This window comes from Eptatretus burgeri, chromosome 7, assembly GCF_056783735.1.
Source record: "Eptatretus burgeri isolate ZD-2024b chromosome 7, Ebu_testis_v1, whole genome shotgun sequence".
Taxonomy (NCBI): Eukaryota; Metazoa; Chordata; class Myxini; order Myxiniformes; family Myxinidae; genus Eptatretus; species Eptatretus burgeri.
This window is the reverse complement of record NC_140967.1, coordinates 21313580-21331019: the sequence shown is the minus strand read 5'-3', so window position 1 is coordinate 21331019 and position 17440 is coordinate 21313580. Positions and strand designations below refer to the sequence as shown.

General features: G+C 44.9%; 1 protein-coding gene across 2 annotated transcripts in view; it reads left to right on the top strand.

Annotated features, from left to right (window-relative positions):
- The window catches only part of SOS1 (SOS Ras/Rac guanine nucleotide exchange factor 1), a 140366-nt gene that overhangs the window by 74292 nt on the left and 48634 nt on the right, over window positions 1-17440 (top strand). For both annotated transcript variants that reach the window (XM_085887624.1, XM_085887623.1), the window contains 3 exons: window positions 5227-5445; window positions 10723-10866; window positions 17156-17266. In XM_085887624.1, the coding sequence (XP_085743750.1) occupies window positions 5227-5445; window positions 10723-10866; window positions 17156-17266 (474 nt within the window). The remainder of the gene's footprint in view (window positions 1-5226; window positions 5446-10722; window positions 10867-17155; window positions 17267-17440) is intronic.

The following is a 17440-nucleotide window of genomic DNA, read 5'->3' as shown; positions in this document are numbered from 1 at the left end:
AAGTGACGAGGACTCGAGTATAAAAACGTGCTGGTTGGGAGAGGAACGAAGGAGGAGTGAGAAAGAAAAAGGCTCTCGTCGAGGCGGCACCACAGAGCTCTTTCTGGTTGCGCTTGTTCGTTCCTCGATTCGTCATGTCTCGTGGACTTGCTGTGCCTTGTGCCTCACCTCGGTTGGCCCTCGGGTTCTGCTGTCTCGGAGTGTGGGACCGAACGGCGGGCGGACCTGCCTCCCTCTCCTGTTCGCATTTGGCGCGAGAACTGGCTCCCTGGCGGCTGTGAGCGGTCTTGGGCCTACAGCAGGAGGTCGACACCACCAGGAACCGCACCACGGTGGCTGGTTGGAGCTCACAGGCCGGAAACTGCGGTTCTGCGCGGAAGGGCTGACGGAACCTCGGCACCACCGTGTCTCCTGCCCCTGACGGGCGCAACGCCAGCTCGTCCGGCACCAATCCAGTGACTGTTACGTCGACACCACGGGCAAGCCTGACCACTAGCTACGTTGTGTGTGTGTGTGTGTGTGTGTGTGTGCGTGTGTGTGTGTGCGTGTGTGTGTGTGTGTGTGTGTGTGTGTGTGTGTGTGTGTGTGTGTGTGTGTGTGTGTGTGTGTGTGTGTGTGTGTGTGTGTGTGTGTGTGTGTGTGCCTTACGCCTTAGAGGGTTTGAGATTTGTATATCCATTGGAATTGTTTGTGTTTCCCCCACGCCTGAACCCACACCACCTCCCGTCGAATCGCCCCCCGGATCCCTCCTCTTGCCGAGTCTTATTATCGTTCTGGTTAGAGAAATAAACATCATTAACTCAGTGAAAAGCGACTCGTGCCACCTTCCTCGTCCCGTTTGCTGGAGAGCGATTAAAACCGCCATCCTTGGGTTATAAAAAAAAAATAAACGCCTCCATCGTTTCGGCTCATTCTACGTTGGCGGGACTGTTCAAGTCCCGTGGACGTCACAATATTTACTGTATCCCCTTTCTTCCAGAGTTACCAGATGTTTGAAAGCCTACTAGCCACACACCAGATCTGACAAATGGTTTATCTTCACATTGTTCGCCTGCATGTGCACTCGACTCTGAAGTAGATCGATACAATGGCAAAAACTACGAGTAGATGATCTGCAATCTGTTGGAGTCTTAGCAAACTTCGTAGCACAATCTGAGTTTGACAATCTCGACCAGTTGATAATCACGCTGTTTCGATTAACTATCAGTCATATATAGAAGTGTCCTGAGTTCGCAGATTCTGAGCCTGATGTTTGCTTGCTATGTCCTTCATTGGCCATCACACTATTCAATGTCCGAGTCCACACAATCTTCACATTCGCATGGCTCGTCATCATCCTCATCATCACTGTCTTCTTCCAGTGCCTCCTGCGGTGAACCTATCGACTTCTTGGGTAGAATATCGCCTGATATCCACAGTGGCTCCATAACACCATCTGTGTCTGTCCAGCCATGTTCCTGCATGTCATCTGGTATATTGGGATCTGCGATATGAGAACGCTTCCAAACATCTGCTTGATAATTAGCTCTTCAGATGTGCTGCTCTATGCACTTTCTAGATGGAGGTAGTTTCCCAAGGTCAATGTTGCGGCCTGCGTCCAGAGGCTTGTCCCCACACTTCTCCCTTATCATGAGCACCCTTACTTCATCCACTTCCTGAAATCGACTCTTGCCATACATGACGCAAGTGAACTGTTCCAACTTAAGCATCAAGTCGACAAATAGGTGAATCCATCACTCTTTGCTCCCTCACAATGCAGGATACATATCTGTCTCTTTTTTTGCACTGGCATCAGTCTGTTCCTGCTTTCTCTTCTGAGGTTTCATCTCCGTGCAACGAATTGGGTCATCAATGCACTATGTCTGCAAGAAACAAATCAAATTGGTTATTCAATGTATTGTTGTATATGACAATAAGAATTATACAATCACAACTGGAAGGAGCAATGTCAAGCTGTAGATTATGATATCACAGCATGCATACTTACACCTCCAGGCTGGAGAGCCATACAACCTCACATTTACATCGACGGAAGCGAAAAGTGACAACACACAGACATGCACGCAAAAAAACGATAACAATATGATCGGGGATTATAATTAACATATCATCCATAAAGACTATTCAACATCTCTGACAACAAAGGAAATCTGTTCACTTTATTCATTGACCCTCCAAACATAGGTGTAGACTCCTCATTTACAAATGTCCATGTACCTGAAGGTGAGATATTTACAAAAATGTAAATTTCCATAATGGCGGAACCTAATTAGCATATCAATGCATTTACAACTATTTTCACAACTTTTACCCAAACAGAAAAGAGTGATGTGTCCTTTAAACACCACAACCATCATTAGTCGCAGTTATGTATTATATCAGGCCCAGGTAATTAGTTTAAATGATTAATTTGATTTGACATGATTTTCAAACGATTCATTGTGCTTTGTATTTTATGCTAATTAATCTACTTTAAAAATTCAAAAGTTATTAAAAAAAATTCGCCAACCTGGCTTGTAATCTGGCGACTGACATGTGTGGTAATTGCAAGGAAAGAAAATGGAAATTCTTGCATTTTTGTGGGAATTATTGTCTTTAAGTCAAATTTAATTAATATGCAAATGAGCTAATTAGCATAAACAAAATATATTTTTAATACGTAAATACGTATACGTATTTAATACGTAAAATACGTAAATATTTTTAATAAGCTTTAATTTGACACCAATTTTATGATTTTATGTTTATATTTGACTGAAATATTGACATTTTGCCGATCTTTGTAAGATTCGTCGATTTTTGATTGGTTGCCATGGAAACAGCTTAATAAAGCATAGTGCAAATGAGTTATTTTTCTGGGAACATCTTTTTTCTGATACTTGGGATATGTATGAACACTGTGGTATCAATGAAAAATTGTTGCCGGGGGGGGGGGGGGGAGTGCAAGGTAGGTCCCACTGGCCCACGGCCTATTATGGGTTTCATCGGGATTATTAAGAAGATTTAATTTGACCAACTAGTTTCTCGTTACCTGTGAGTCTGGCCCTGTTTATTGGGCAACACGAGGTCTGCTGACTTCAACACAGCTTCGCGCGGTTATTTTAAGTTCGAATTAAATTCTGTTTTCACTTTCCATAGTTGCTAATGTTGATGAACACTCGGTTGCATCAAGTTTTGTATCCGAGCTGACCGTCAAACCCGCTCGGGTGTATTATTATTTATTTTAAACTGTGTAATTGTCATTGATTGCTTCCTTTTGTTTCCTTCCCTCGTGCATGGGTCATGGTTCGCACAGTTTTTGAAACAACTTGAAATTCCTGGAAAAAATGAAAAAAGCATTTTCCAGTGCAGTACTGGAAAGTCATTGAAAAAAAACTTGTCCAAGTCCTTGAAACTCGTGGAAAAATTGAGCCAATTGCACAAATAGAAGTACAGTAATCTGCCAGGCCCTCCAGTCGGAATTGTTAATTCAACCGGTTAAAGGAATGTTACCAATTATAACCACCATCAGGGATTTACCATTCAAGCTGTACCGAAATGGTTTCTCGCGTGCAAAATCTGCAATCACCACACAAAAGGTGGTTTTACGGGATAGTTTATTATATGAAGGCACAAGACGAAGATAGTGGAGAATCCCGGGACAAAAGAGACAGACAATAAATAAATGAAGCACACTCACGATCTGCTGCTACAATGAAACACAATACAGGAAATAAAATCGAATCAAAATTGACCATGAGCACACAATAAAGGGTGCCCTGAGAGGTCTTTTAAAAGATACCCCGACCATGGATCAAAAATGCTCCACCATGAACATGTCTTCAGCCCACAGCTGCGGCACCTGGAGGAGAGGCAAAGTATCCAATCTCCTTTAATGTTCTTCTATTCTCTAGTCGGTGAGGAAATGTAACCATCCGTGGAAAACAAGGGTTTACTATAATCCGAATACCCACCTCATATCTGGAGAGCTTGCATTTGTTGACTTCGAATTTTTAAGAAAATGAGGATAATTATTAATTGCAGTTTACTCCATGTAAGAAATCCGTGTGACAGAAGCTGGTGATTAATGCTGTAAAAGGAACAACTTGGAATGGTTCTGTGATATAGCATGCTAAGCTAGTGTATTTTGGCTATAGGTACAGTATATATACAGTATTGCACTATATTAAATAGGGCAATTGTGTGTGTACGTGCGTGCATGCTTGTGTGTGCACACGCACAAGTCTGAACATCATAGAAAAACACACAGGGCTGGGCCAATCTCCATGAGATATATATATATATATATATATATATATATATATATATATATATATATATATATATATATATATATATATATATATATATATACATATATATACATATCTATACATGCTGGTCCTACACATGGTCAGGGCATGGGCATAAATAAAACGAAATCCCCCGCTATGTTGGGGGGGAGGGGGAAGGGTGGGGAGAGACGACTTACGATTTTCACCTGTACACAACTACACATGCCACAGTGCAAGTGGTTTACTGACCCCTGCTGTTGACAGCAGGGATTACTTGCCACGGCCCAAAATATATTTTCCCCAGCCCCCCCCCCCCAGGCTCCTCGTGAAGGGAGCGGGTGTTTCTAGTTACTAAAATATTTAATGGAATAACAGAAAACAAACAAGGTTTCATTCTTATTCTTGGGGTTTATTCCAATGTCATTTATTACACAAAACATTTCTGTTAAAGATCCTGGAAAACAACTTTTTGTCCTGGAAAACTCCTGGAAATTTGGCCTTCATTGGGTGTGCGAACCTTCATGGTTGAATTAAGCATACGTGGTCTCGTGGTGAATTCTGCTCGTCGTGGTCTTTGTTGGTGATTAGGTAAAGTCCACGGAGGGATTAATTGCCAGCGACAATTAACGTTGCACACCCACACAATGCCACTCGTATCCGGCTTGCTTGGCCTAATTGGTGTAACGCTCGACTGATTCAGTGCCGCAAATCTGCATAGTAGTGCGGCATTTGGACGCGAGATCTGGTTGGCTGGTCTTCAAAACGATTGACTGTTACGGTCGCATTGAGTCGACTCATTCGAACCGGGCAACCGGATTCGAACTGTGCAACCAGATGAACCAAACAACCACACACGATTTGTAAAATAGCTCAATTATCTGTGAAACTTCATCTCCCCATGACCTCTGCATCTATGCTGACCTTGTGTTTTTGGGGGTTTTTTTTGGTTTAGGTGCTCATGGACATGTTTCAGCAAGATGAGGACACTGACTTCTTATCATCAGGGATGTTGAGTTGCAGCGAGGATGCGAGTGCTGCAGACGAGCAGACGTATGATGACCTGGTGAAGGGCCTCATCGCCGAAGAGCGGCAATACCTACGCGAGCTCAATCTCATCATCCGCGTCTTTCGAGAGCCTCTCGTCTCATTCCCGAAGCTCTTTTCTTCTTGCGTGTGTACCAAGCTTTATGTTTCCTTTTGTATTTTCACTTGAACTATGATCACCATATGTATAGCAAAGAAGCTGTGTTCACCTATCAAACATCTCCTTTTTGGAATAAATGTGGAGGTAATCTGTATTCGATAAGCAAGTGGTGCTGGGATTGATATCGGGATTGAGGAATGAAAGTTCATTTGTAATCCCAGCTAAAGAGTGTTTATACAAACACAAACACAAACACAGTAACCTACAGATAAGAGGATTGGGGCGGGGAGCGGAGATTAATTGTGTAGAAATTATCGGGGATGGTGGATGACGTGAGATGGTGGTGCACTGCCTGCTTGAATTCCTGGAAGGAAGAGTGGGATTGATCACCCTCAGAAAGGTGGTTCCAGATATGGGAGTAAAAAAATAGCAACAAGAGGGTTGAAATGGGCAGTGAGCCTAGATTTTGAGATTTTAACCAGGGAGAGGTTACTGGAAGAACACATGTATCACATATATATATATATATATATATATATATATATATATATATATTTTTTTTTAAATTTAAACGACGACTGTGGTCAGCATCGGTTCGCTATTATATGTTATGTCATCCTGTCTCCTGACGAGGGGAAGTAAGCCCAAAATAAGGATAAACAGTTCTGTTTGATGTTTAACCAATGGTGGCTAAAAAACCTCTGTCTTGAGATGCGAGTGGCTGGGTTGAAGTCTCCAGGTCGGTGGTGACGCTTTGGTGTGCTCATGCGCAGGACTTCTCTCCATAAGAGATCGGGGGAGCACTCGTCACGCTCCACACATTTTGATTTTATCTCCGCCCGATCCCATTGCATGTGCCTTCTGTTTCTTAGTGTGCCTTTTTTATTTTTTTGCATTTTTTTGTATACCTTGTCGAGGCTCGTGTGAGAGCTAACACACAATGCACAACAAGGGGGGCATGAGACGAGAGGGGCGGGAGTGGGAAGGACAAAACAGTGGGGAACAGAGACATTAGATCTGTGGAAGGGAGAGGGATGGGACAGGGAACATGGGGAATACAACATGGACACCACAGGGACTTTCAGCAAGGAAAGCAAGAAATTTGAAGGAGGTGGGCTTGGGTGGATTATCGGTGGTAGAAAAGATCGAGGATTTGGATGGGGGATGATAAGAGGTGGTGGTGAACAGCTGTTTTGAAGGCCTGGAGGGAATAATGGGATTGAATAGAGTGAGGGAGTTTATTCCAAAGGCGGGAAAAAAGAGGAATGAAAGAGTGAAGGGGAGCAGTGAGTCGTGATTTTGGTAGTTTTACCAGAAGGGGGTTGTTGGCGGACCTTGAGCACCCTGTGGAAATGTGGTGGGGACAAATCGCAGAGAGAGCAGGGGGGGGGTCGAGGCTGGAGAGGAGACGGTAGAAGACAGAAAGACCACCGACCAGCCTGCGGTGAGAGAGTGAGAGGCCCAAAGACTCAGCCTCATTGTGGGAGATGCCAATGATCTGAAATACCTTGGTTTCTACAGCGTGAAGCCGAGAAAGGTGGGAGGCAGGAGCACCAGCCCAGAGGGGAGAGTAGTACTCCATCAGGCTGCGGACGAAAGCTTTGAAAGTGGTCAGGAGCTCAGGTGGGCCGAGGAAGGACTTTGCACGACGGAGGATTCCCTGTCGGCAACTGACTTTGGAGGCGAGGTTTGAAATGTGGCTTTCCCAGGAAAGGTCATGGCAGATAGTGAAACCCAGAAGCTTGAAAGAAAGGACTTCTTCCAGAGGATTGTTGAGAAAGTGGATGGGGGTTTTTCTAAATGGTCCTTTCGGAGAGACATAGTGAGAGTGTGAGATTTGTCCGGATTGAAAGACATGTTCCACGTGTTGGACCAGTTTGTGATTTTATCCAGATCTGCAGTGAGCGAAGAAGCTGTTGCTTGCCGGTCTGAGGGATGACCGATGGTACGGCAGAGGGTGGAGTCATCAGCAAAGAGATAGGATTTTTCCAGAGAGTCGGAGAGATCATTGATGAAAACCAGTAAAAGAACAGGGCCCAGAACGCTACCTTGAGGAACTCCAGCCTGCACAGGAAGAGGGGATGAAAGAACTCCATTTAGGGCCACACGTTGACTGCGACAGGAGAGGAAGTCTGCGAGCCATGAGTGGATATGGCTTTGGATACCATAGGAAGGGAGTTTGGTGAGTAGGGCAGGGTGCTAGACTGTGTCAAAAGCACATGATATGTCCAGGGATACGGCTCGGATTTCCTGTCTGGCATTGAGGACCTCCATCTATTGTTGGGAGAGTAGCAGCAGCATATGCACACACTTTGAGTATTGATTTCACGGGCATCTCGAAAGAGATGTGGTAGAGTGACCTGGTCTGAAACCAAATTGATGATCAGAAATCAAGCCAATGGAGAAGAGGAAGGATTTAATGTCTGAAGCGATGATGGATTCCATAACCTTGCTGATGATTGGGAGAAGGCTGATTGGTCTATAGTTACAGGGATCTGTTTTTGCACTCTTTTTCTGCAGGCCTTGGACACATAAATGTATATGTATATATATATATGTATATATATATGTATATATATGTATCTATATATATATATATATATAAATATATATAGATGTCACAAGCTTATTACATACACGTCAGGTGGGTTGACGACAACCATTGACTACCTGATGGTGCGTCAGTCAGCGAGATGGGGGAAACCTCCGGGACACAAAGGTGATCCCAGGGGAGGAGACTGTTTCGCAGCACCACCTGGTTGTCTGCGATATAAGGGTGAAAGGTGCACGGAGAATTCGGCGGGTGAAGTACCAACCGAGGATGAAGGTGTGGAGGTTGAAAGAGGCGACAGTGAAGGAAGCATTAAGAGAGAGGCTGAGTATGGTTGAAGATGATGTGGTTGAGCTTGAAAGTGGTTGGATGTCAATGAAAGATAGTCCATTGGGAGCCATTGGTGAGGTATGTGGATGGACAAAAGGACCACCGAGGCACTCGGAAACATGGTGGTGGGATGATGAAGTTGGAAAGACGATTGAAGAGAAGAGGAAGAAGTTCAAGGAATGGCAAAAGGCAAAGGATATGGTGGAAGAAGAGGCAGCACATGAAAGTTATAAGGAAGCCAAGAAGGCTGCAAAGAAAGAGGTTGCAAAGGCGCAGGAGGCCCATAGGAAAATGTTTGGAGAACGCTTGGATTCGGAGGAGGGTAAGAGAGCGGTATTCAGGATCGCAAAGCAGATAGCGAGAGAGAGATTTGATGTGATGGGGGTGAGTTGCTTGAAGGATGAAGTGGGACAAATTGTTGTGGATTCAGATGGAATTAAAGGAAGATGGAAGAGATATATGGAAAGGCTGTTGAATGTAGAAAATGAATGGGATAGAAACATCGAGAGTAACCCAGTTTTAGGACCAGCAGAGAAGATAACTGAGAAGGAAGTTGAGGAAGCTATAAGAGCAATGAAGAGTAGAAAAGCAGGAGGGCCGACGGGAGTTGTGGGAGATATGTTGAAGGCAGCGGGAAGTTGGGGTGTGAAGAGAATGACAGAGATCTGTAATCTGGTGGTGAAAGAAGGCCGCATTCCAGTGGATTGGGAACTGAGTCCCCTCGTCCCTCTGTGCAAGGGGAAAGGTGACCCTCTGGACTGTGGCTCCTATAGAGCAATAAAGTTATTGGAGCATGGAATGAAGGTATTGGAAAGGGTGTTGGAGAAGAGGATAAGGAAGAAGGTAAAGATTGATGAAATGCAGTTTGGATTTATGCCAGGAAGAGAAACGACAGATGCAATTTTTATTGTAAGGCAGTTGCAGGAGAAGTACATGGAGAAGAGGAAGAAGTTGTTTTTTGGGTTTGTTGATCTGGAGAAAGCATTTGATAGGGTCCCACGCGAAGTAATGGCATGGGCATTGAGGAAGTTAGGAGTGGAGGAATGGTTGATCAGAGTAGTGATGGCCATGTACGAGAGAGCACGCACAGCTGTAAGGACGAAGGATGGGAACAGTGGTGAGTTTGAGGTGAGGGTAGGAGTGCACCAGGGGTCGGTACTAAGTCCACTTCTATTTGTAGTTGTGATGGAGGTGCTGGCTCGGAGGGTAAAGGAGGGTTTACCGTGGGAGCTGCTGTATGCAGATGATCTGGTGTTGATTGCAGAGAGTATGGATGGACTGAAGGAGAAGATGAACAAGTGGAAGGAATGTATGGAGGCAAAAGGTTTGAAGGTGAATATCGGAAAGACGAAGGTGATGGCAAGTGGTAAAGCATGTGGTGAGGTGGAAAGGACTGGGAAGTGGCCATGTGCTGTGTGCAGGAAGGGTGTCGGAGTGAACTCCATTCAGTGTACAATGTGTGCTGAATGGGTTCATCGAAAATGTAGTGGGGTGAGAGGGTCAATAACCAGTGTGGCAGCTACATTCAAGTGTAAGGTGTGCATCGAGGGAGCAGCAGATGAAGGAATTGTTGAGTTGGATCTTGGAGATGGTGTGAAGCTGGAAGGGGTGAAAACATTTTGCTATCTCGGAGACATGCTGAATGGAGAAGGTGGATCAGACTCTTCGACGGTTGCTGGAGTGAGATGTGCATGGAAGAAGTTTCGGGAACTGAGTGGCGTGCTGACGAAGAGGGGAGTGTCGTTGAAGCTGAAGGGAAAGGTGTATGCTACATGTGTGAGGAGTACGATGCTTTATGGGAGTGAGACATGGGTACTGAACATAGAGCAGCAACAAAGGCTGGAAAGGGTGGAAATGCGAATGGTTCGGTGGATGTGTGGAGTATCGTTGAGAGAGAGGAAGACAAATGATGACTTGCGGAAGATGATGGGAATAGAGTCTGTGATGGAAGTTGTGAAGAGAAACAGGTTGAGATGGTTGGGTCATGTGTTGAGGAAGGATGAAAGTGACTGGGTGAGAGGAGTGTTGGAAATGAGTGTAGTCGGAAGTAGAGGACGGGGAAGACCGAGAAAAACTTGGCTAAATGTGGTGGAAGAGGAAATGTGGGCAAGGGGATTAAGAAGGGGAGATGCAGAAAACAGGGTAAAGTGGAGAAGATTGTCATGGGGCCCGCAAGGCTAACCCCTGCTTTAGCGGGGAAAAAGGCCTTTAAATGCTTGTGCGTGTATATATATATATATATATATATATATATATATATATATATATATATATATATATATATATATATATATATATATATATATATATATATATATATACATACATATATGTCACAAGTGAATTCAGCCATGAGGTCTTCGTGTATTTCATGTACCCACCTGTCCATTGCTTATTGTGTGGGTTTGTGGTTTTGAGTGCAGGATGTGGATTCCGTCTTCAGCCGAATCCTGGATGTTCACGAACTAACCGTGAAGCTCCTGGGTCTCATGGAAGACACTGTGGAGATGACGGACGAAAGAAGCCCTCACCCTCTGGTTGGCAGCTGCTTTGAAGATTTGGCCGAGGTATATCTGACACTCGGTCACCTTTCTTGAGTTCCTGTTTATACTCCTCTCTCGTGTTGGGACAGGTTATTGTAACGATCAACCTTTTTACGCTGTTTTATATGTCAGAATAATTTGAGGGAATGTCATGGTTTGTGAATGTACAAAGTTGGCGTACACCAAAAGTTGGAACTTGTCTCAGCTCGTCACTTTCTGACTCGCATCTCATGAATGAAAAGTTTTTTGTTTTTATCCTTCAATTCAAGGAGTCCTATGTGATTGTGTATTCGTGTCTCGATTTAACTTCACTTTGGGAACCGAGAGGAATGGCAATGAATAATGAATTGCTGTGGAAAGCGACATTTGGAGGTCCTTTATTTACTTATTTCAAGAGGAGAGTTGTGAGGTGGGGAGGGAGGGGATTGGGGTATAGGAAAGGTTTGCTGATTTGAAAGAGAAACTTGTGTGGTTGAGTTTGTCTTGGCTTTGGATGCTGCATGTGTTCTGTTGATTGTAATTTGGTAATGACATTTATTTTTATGCCAGTGAAAATATGTCAGTAATAGTTTTGATTTATCAACTCTGTTTACCCCTCCCTCCACCCAGTTCTCCCTCCAATAAAACCTTTTCATATATATATTTTTAATGCCAACCTACTGCCGTTTGACCTTCATCTTCTACTCAGAAATCAAACACTATGATTTTTCATTATTATTTTGGCCAACTGAAAGTCTCATATTGTCTTTGTGGAGTTGCTGGAAGGAAATGAGTACAAGTTCAACCCCATCTGGGCTGGGCTATTTTGGCAGCGATTTGGAAGTTATCGTGAAAATCGATGAGGGATGGGCCATTTCCCCCAGCCCAGAGAGCGTTAAGGGTTTGTTCGTACATTACTTCTGTTCTGATGTTTTTTAAGACTTACTTTCTTCAGCTGAACTTCCATGGGTTATTGATGCCACATATTTAATCCTTGGAGCTTTGTGCTGTTCCACATTGTACTTAAAAACAACATCACTTTTATTGCCTTTGAGAATGTTTTCGCCAATGTGATGCCCGTTTAAAACTTCTTCATGCAACTGAAGTTCGTCTTTCAGCAGGATACCCAAGAGCAGGGGTTGGCAACCAACGGCTCACGAGCCATATCTGACTCTTCTACAATCCCAATGTGGCTCCCAGAGCCTCAAACTTTATCGGTGTGAATGCACATATAAAGATCAAATAAACAGGCCTATCACTTAATTCAAAATATTACTATATTTGTTTATAAAACGTATTTACAAATGACCATGGGTTGTAATTTTGTGGTGTACTGCATATTCATTTCATTTCGATCCACCCACCATCCTACCTGCTCATCTTATCATCGTTGTTGTTGTTCTTGTTGTTTATTTCCCAAGCCCTCTCCGAGAACCATATCTCTGGCCTGTCTTGCACCAACAGGCCCGTGGCACGGAGACAGATGTCATTGTTACTTCTCTTCTTGAGTCTGTAGTTTCATTGCATTTTGATTGGTCAATATATCTTTCAATCAATCCAATCCATCTGTATAAGAACAGTTTCAGATTTCCATTTTTACTTAACCCACTCTCAAATGTGAAAATGGCGAAACGAAAGAGAGACGAGGAATGCCATTCTTTTCAGTGAGAACAATCGGACATGTACACCTTTGTGGAGAAGTCTAGATTTCCTCTTTGTCTTGTATGCAGTGAACGTCTGAACTTTCAACAAAAAAATCGAACTTTCAGCGATATCACAAGACAAAACATGCAGCCTTTGCAGCAAACAAAATACCTAGAAGGTGAAGCTCGGAAAAAGGCCTGCGAGCACCTGCAAAGAAAAATGAAAGTGAGACGATGTAAACTACTGGCATGGTCAAAAAAGGAGGAAGTATGAATTCCGCAAGCTCTGCAGGCTCTTTCGAGATGGTTTGCAAATGTAGGCCTTTCACCGTTGGCGAATATGTGAAGAGCTGTAAGTTTAACATTGCCAGAGAGCTGTTTGATGAATTCCCCAACAAAGAAAATCTGGCAGCAAATTCAAGACGTGTCGTTGTCGGCAAAAACAGTCATGATCGAGCTGTGAAAATGGCCAACCCTATTGACAAGTAGCATGTGGAAATGTATTCATTCCGCCTCCTGTGTTTCTTGACCAGCGATGAACTGGACTTCAAAGAAATCAGCAAAACCATGCAACAGCAGAAGTTCCATTAGAAAATGGCAATCTCCTTCTTTTTTTTCTTCATCTTCTTAAAGGCTGTCACACCTTGACGATTTAGCCAGCGTATTCCTGACGTATGCATAATTTGGCTAAAATGCTGGCACACATAGAATACGTTATGGGTAAGTTTGTATACGTTAAGAGCACGCTGGCATATGTCGTAGTACGCTGGCATACGTCGTAGTACACGGAGCTGTTAGACAAATTTTCCATGCTTGAAATTTTCCGACGTATGCCAGCGTATGACTCACACGTTCCGCATAATGCTGGCCATAAGTTGTAGGCACGTTACGCAATCGTTGACACACGTCGACACACGCTACTTGTAAGTTACTCATAAGTTGAAACACGTCGAGGTAATGTTTAGCGTACCCGAAACTTATTTCTAACCTATGAGTAACGTGTTGAAGGCACGTTACGCGATCGTTGACACACGTCGACACACGTTACTTGTACGTTACTCATAAGTCGAAACACGTCAATGTAATGGTTAGCGTCAGTGTTCCAGACTCCTGGTTTTTTTTTTTCTTTCTTCGGTGTGACGGTGATGTTAACACTTCAATTTCTTGTGTGGTTATAATATAATATAATTAATAGGCTGCCGCTCAATGATTTAAATCATAACCGCACTAGAAATCGAAGTGTCAACATCACCGTCATACCGAAGAAAAAAAAAAGAAAAAAAAACCAGGGAGTCTGGAACACTGATGCTAACCATTACCTTGACGTGTTTCGACTTATTAGTAACGTATGTCGACATGTGTCAACAATCGCGTAGCGTGCCTACAACTTATGCCAGCGTATGCGGAATGTGTGTCATACGCCGAGTACGTCGAGAAATTTCTCGATGTATGCCAGCGTACTACGACGTATGCCAGCGTGCTCTTAACGTATTGTTACGGATTCGCGCCCGCCGGCGTGCGGACGGCCACGTAACTCGAATCGCGGCACGTCGCCCACCGGACGGACAATCCAGTCATGACCCTCTCGGACTAACGCCGGGAACCAGTCACGGGTGGACCTTTCGGTCTCACCGCGATCGAGCCAATCGACCCCCGCGTGGGATAGGGTTGCTCGCCAAATTCGACCTACCTAAGTACCCACACGGAGGGTAGACCGGGCGATCGCACCTCGCCACAGGTCGACTTCGGACACGGGCCACTTAAGCGACCCGTTCCGTACTATCGGGATAACCGAGCGGTGTTATCGTCGGCCTCGACGGTTCGATTAATTATCGGGCGTATTCAGCCCACTACCAACCCTTTACGTGAAGCAAGATGAGGATTCAATGGGAGAAATGACGAAGCGAAGCGGGAAACAGTTCAACATAAAGCACATTTATTCGCGATGAACGGAAAGCACACATATACAATTCCACCAAAAGCACATAGAAAAAAGAAGACAAAAAGCAAATGTGACAATGCAGATCTAATACCGATTACGCGAGCACACGGCAACACTTATACAATTTTACTTCACAGACGGCGCCGACAACACACATTCCCAAAGCAAAAGAAAAGAGAACCACCCTCCAGGATGAGGGGGTAGGCGGGCCTGGGGCCGAGACCGTGTCGGGCCTACCCGTCTGGTGATGAGACGCGGAGCGGCGGTGGTGCCTCAACTCCGCGGGCCTCGCGGACAGTGTCTGGTAGGGGGTGGGAAGGGGGCCCCCTTGGTCGCACTATCTCAGCGCGGGGGGAAACAGGAGGGGGTTGCTGATGCTCGGGGAAAGGAGGATTTTTACTCTGTCTCGGGTCCCGCGACGAGCGTCTCCACCTCGACCAGGTCGCGCCGTCGGCCTCCCTGGTGTGCAGCTCCCGGCACCGACGCGAGCACCCCCTCGTCTGCCTTCGCCGCCGCCGCCTCTCCACAGCTCCGTCCTCTTCGCTCCGACTCCAACTCCGAACTCTTCCTCCTGCGAACTTCCCAACTGCACTCAACTCCAACGCACACGACGACCCTTTTCTGACGAACGCAGCCGCTTATATAAGCCCCGTGGCTTCGCCTTTGACCCCCTGCCTTCGACCTTTCACCTCGCTCCCCATTGGCCCGAGAAAAAGTGGGCGTGAATGCATTTTGATCCATGAATTTGCATATAGCGACCACCCTCCAACGCCCTGGAGGCGGGGCCAAATCGCCCCTTGCTCACCGATTGGACGGAACAAAAGTGGGCGTGAGTCGTTTTTGATCCGTTTTTGGAGCGGAAAGTCCGTGGTTTTGTACACGCTGTTCGGCGCGCGCCCTGCACGAGTCCAATACCGGTACCCACAAGCGGCGCAAGAACGGTTGCGAGGTGTGACGGCAAAGGTCGTGGCTGCTGTGGTGAAGCGGCGCTGCGGTGGGTGGTTGATGTGATGACTGTTGAGACGCGGTTGGCGGTGGTGATAATGGCGGTTGGTCCAAAATAAAGATAGTAGAAGAAAAACGGCTATCCTGAAGAGTCGCAGCACGCATGAATGACATTTATTCCCTCTAGACAACGGGTTTGGGCCTAACTACACATATACTTACCGAGATATCTCACCTAAGGGACCTGAATGGTGGTTTGCGAATTTGGTAACCACAACAGTATACAAAACTTATCCATAACTTATTCGACGTGTGCCAGCTTGGTTCGACAAATTTTTCATACGTCGGCATACGCTGGCTAAAACGTCAAGGTGTGACAGCAGCTTCACACTTCGATGTGTAGTGATTTGAATTGTCGAGCCGCAGCCTTTTAATAGCCTACGCCACGTGATCGTCGGCGATACGCTGCCGCGCGCTATGCATAAGTTAGACTATCGTTGGGCATAGGTTGTGAACGCCGACAACACACTCAGCATTCGTTGGTATAAGTTATCTATATGTGATTAAAACGTTCTGTGTACGTTACTAATACGTTATGCATACGTCCAACACGTTATTATACGCCCAAAACTTAAAAAAAAAATCAATAGTCATCAAACAGTTTTACATACATTTTGAGACCTTGCCATACGTTGGCTAAAACGTCAAGGTGTGACAGGGCCTTAAGACCCGTTGTGCTTTTCAGGAAACAGCGCCGTAATTGGATTTCTCCATCCTACTCAGTTTTGAGCAATCCTCTCTGCATACTCCAGTGCAATTCTTCTTTCTGATCGAAGTTCATTATCAACACTTTTCCTCCATGTATTTCTTGGCCTCCCTCTTCTTCCTCCCCCCCCCCCCCCCCCACCATAGCTTCTTTAGTCAGATGTCCCTCTTGTTTTCTCATTATATGTCATAGCTGTCGCCATCTTCGTTCTTTGAAAATCCTTAGAATCCTTCTTAACCATCTATGATTGAAAACCACCAGTTTGCGTTCCATTTCTCTGCATCATAAAAAACACTGATTTGACGTTGGAATTTAATCGTTTCATCTTGCCTTTTCTGAAAGTTTTCCTGAATTACAAATCTTTAATTAAGAGTTCAACATTGCTTGAGCTTTCCTTGAACAGAAAATGGCAATGGAAGTACAATATACACTTAAAATCTTTACTGTTTCATAATTAAACGTCCAGAATGAAGTAGGCTTTGTTAATTGTGTGTTTAAATCGTACGATTGGCTCTTTATGCACCAACTGCTCAAGGTTTTAATTTCATTTGCCTCTTCTGCACAAAAAGGTTGCCGACCCCTGCCCTACAGGTGTACACACTTGCCTATGAGCTGTCTTGCCTGGGTTTGAATCTCAACCCAGCTATAAACTGTCATCCTTGTGTTTCACAGACAGGATGATTCATCAATGTGTGTGCCGTGACCATGGATGGACGTTGAGCTGGGCATCTCATCTGCCAGCATTAGTTGGTGGACGTTAAAGATCTCATGGTGTCCTTCGCGAAGAGTAGGCGAGCTATCGCCGGCACGCTGAACAAATTTTCAAATTCCGGCCATAACCTACAGGGGGCACTGCATCAACGGCACAGCCATGTCCCCAGCAAATGATGCCACCCCCAGCCTTGTGCCGCATATGAAAGAAGAAGAAGAAGAAGCAGCCTCAGTTTTTCTCCCTTCTCTTTCCTACTATTTATTTTGCAATCAAATTTCAAATGAGCCATAAGGAATCGTTTTGACCATTGCAATTATCACCTGCAGGAGCAAGCTTTTGACCCGTACGAGATCTACACACAGGACGTACTTCAGCCTGGTTATCGTGCCCGTTTTATGAGTGTGATGTCCAAAACTGGGGCAGCGCTTTACCTGCAGGTAGGCATTGTACCTCAAGCCTTTGTGAGGTCTTGTTTAATAATTTGCTTTGTTCCTGCTAAAAAAAAGTATTTGGTCCAATGTCAGATGGTGGTTGGTGGCTTGTTGCAGTGCAAGTAGCCGTGCTGTTTTAGGCAGTGCATGTCTTTAGAGGTTCAGCAAGGCTTCTTTCCA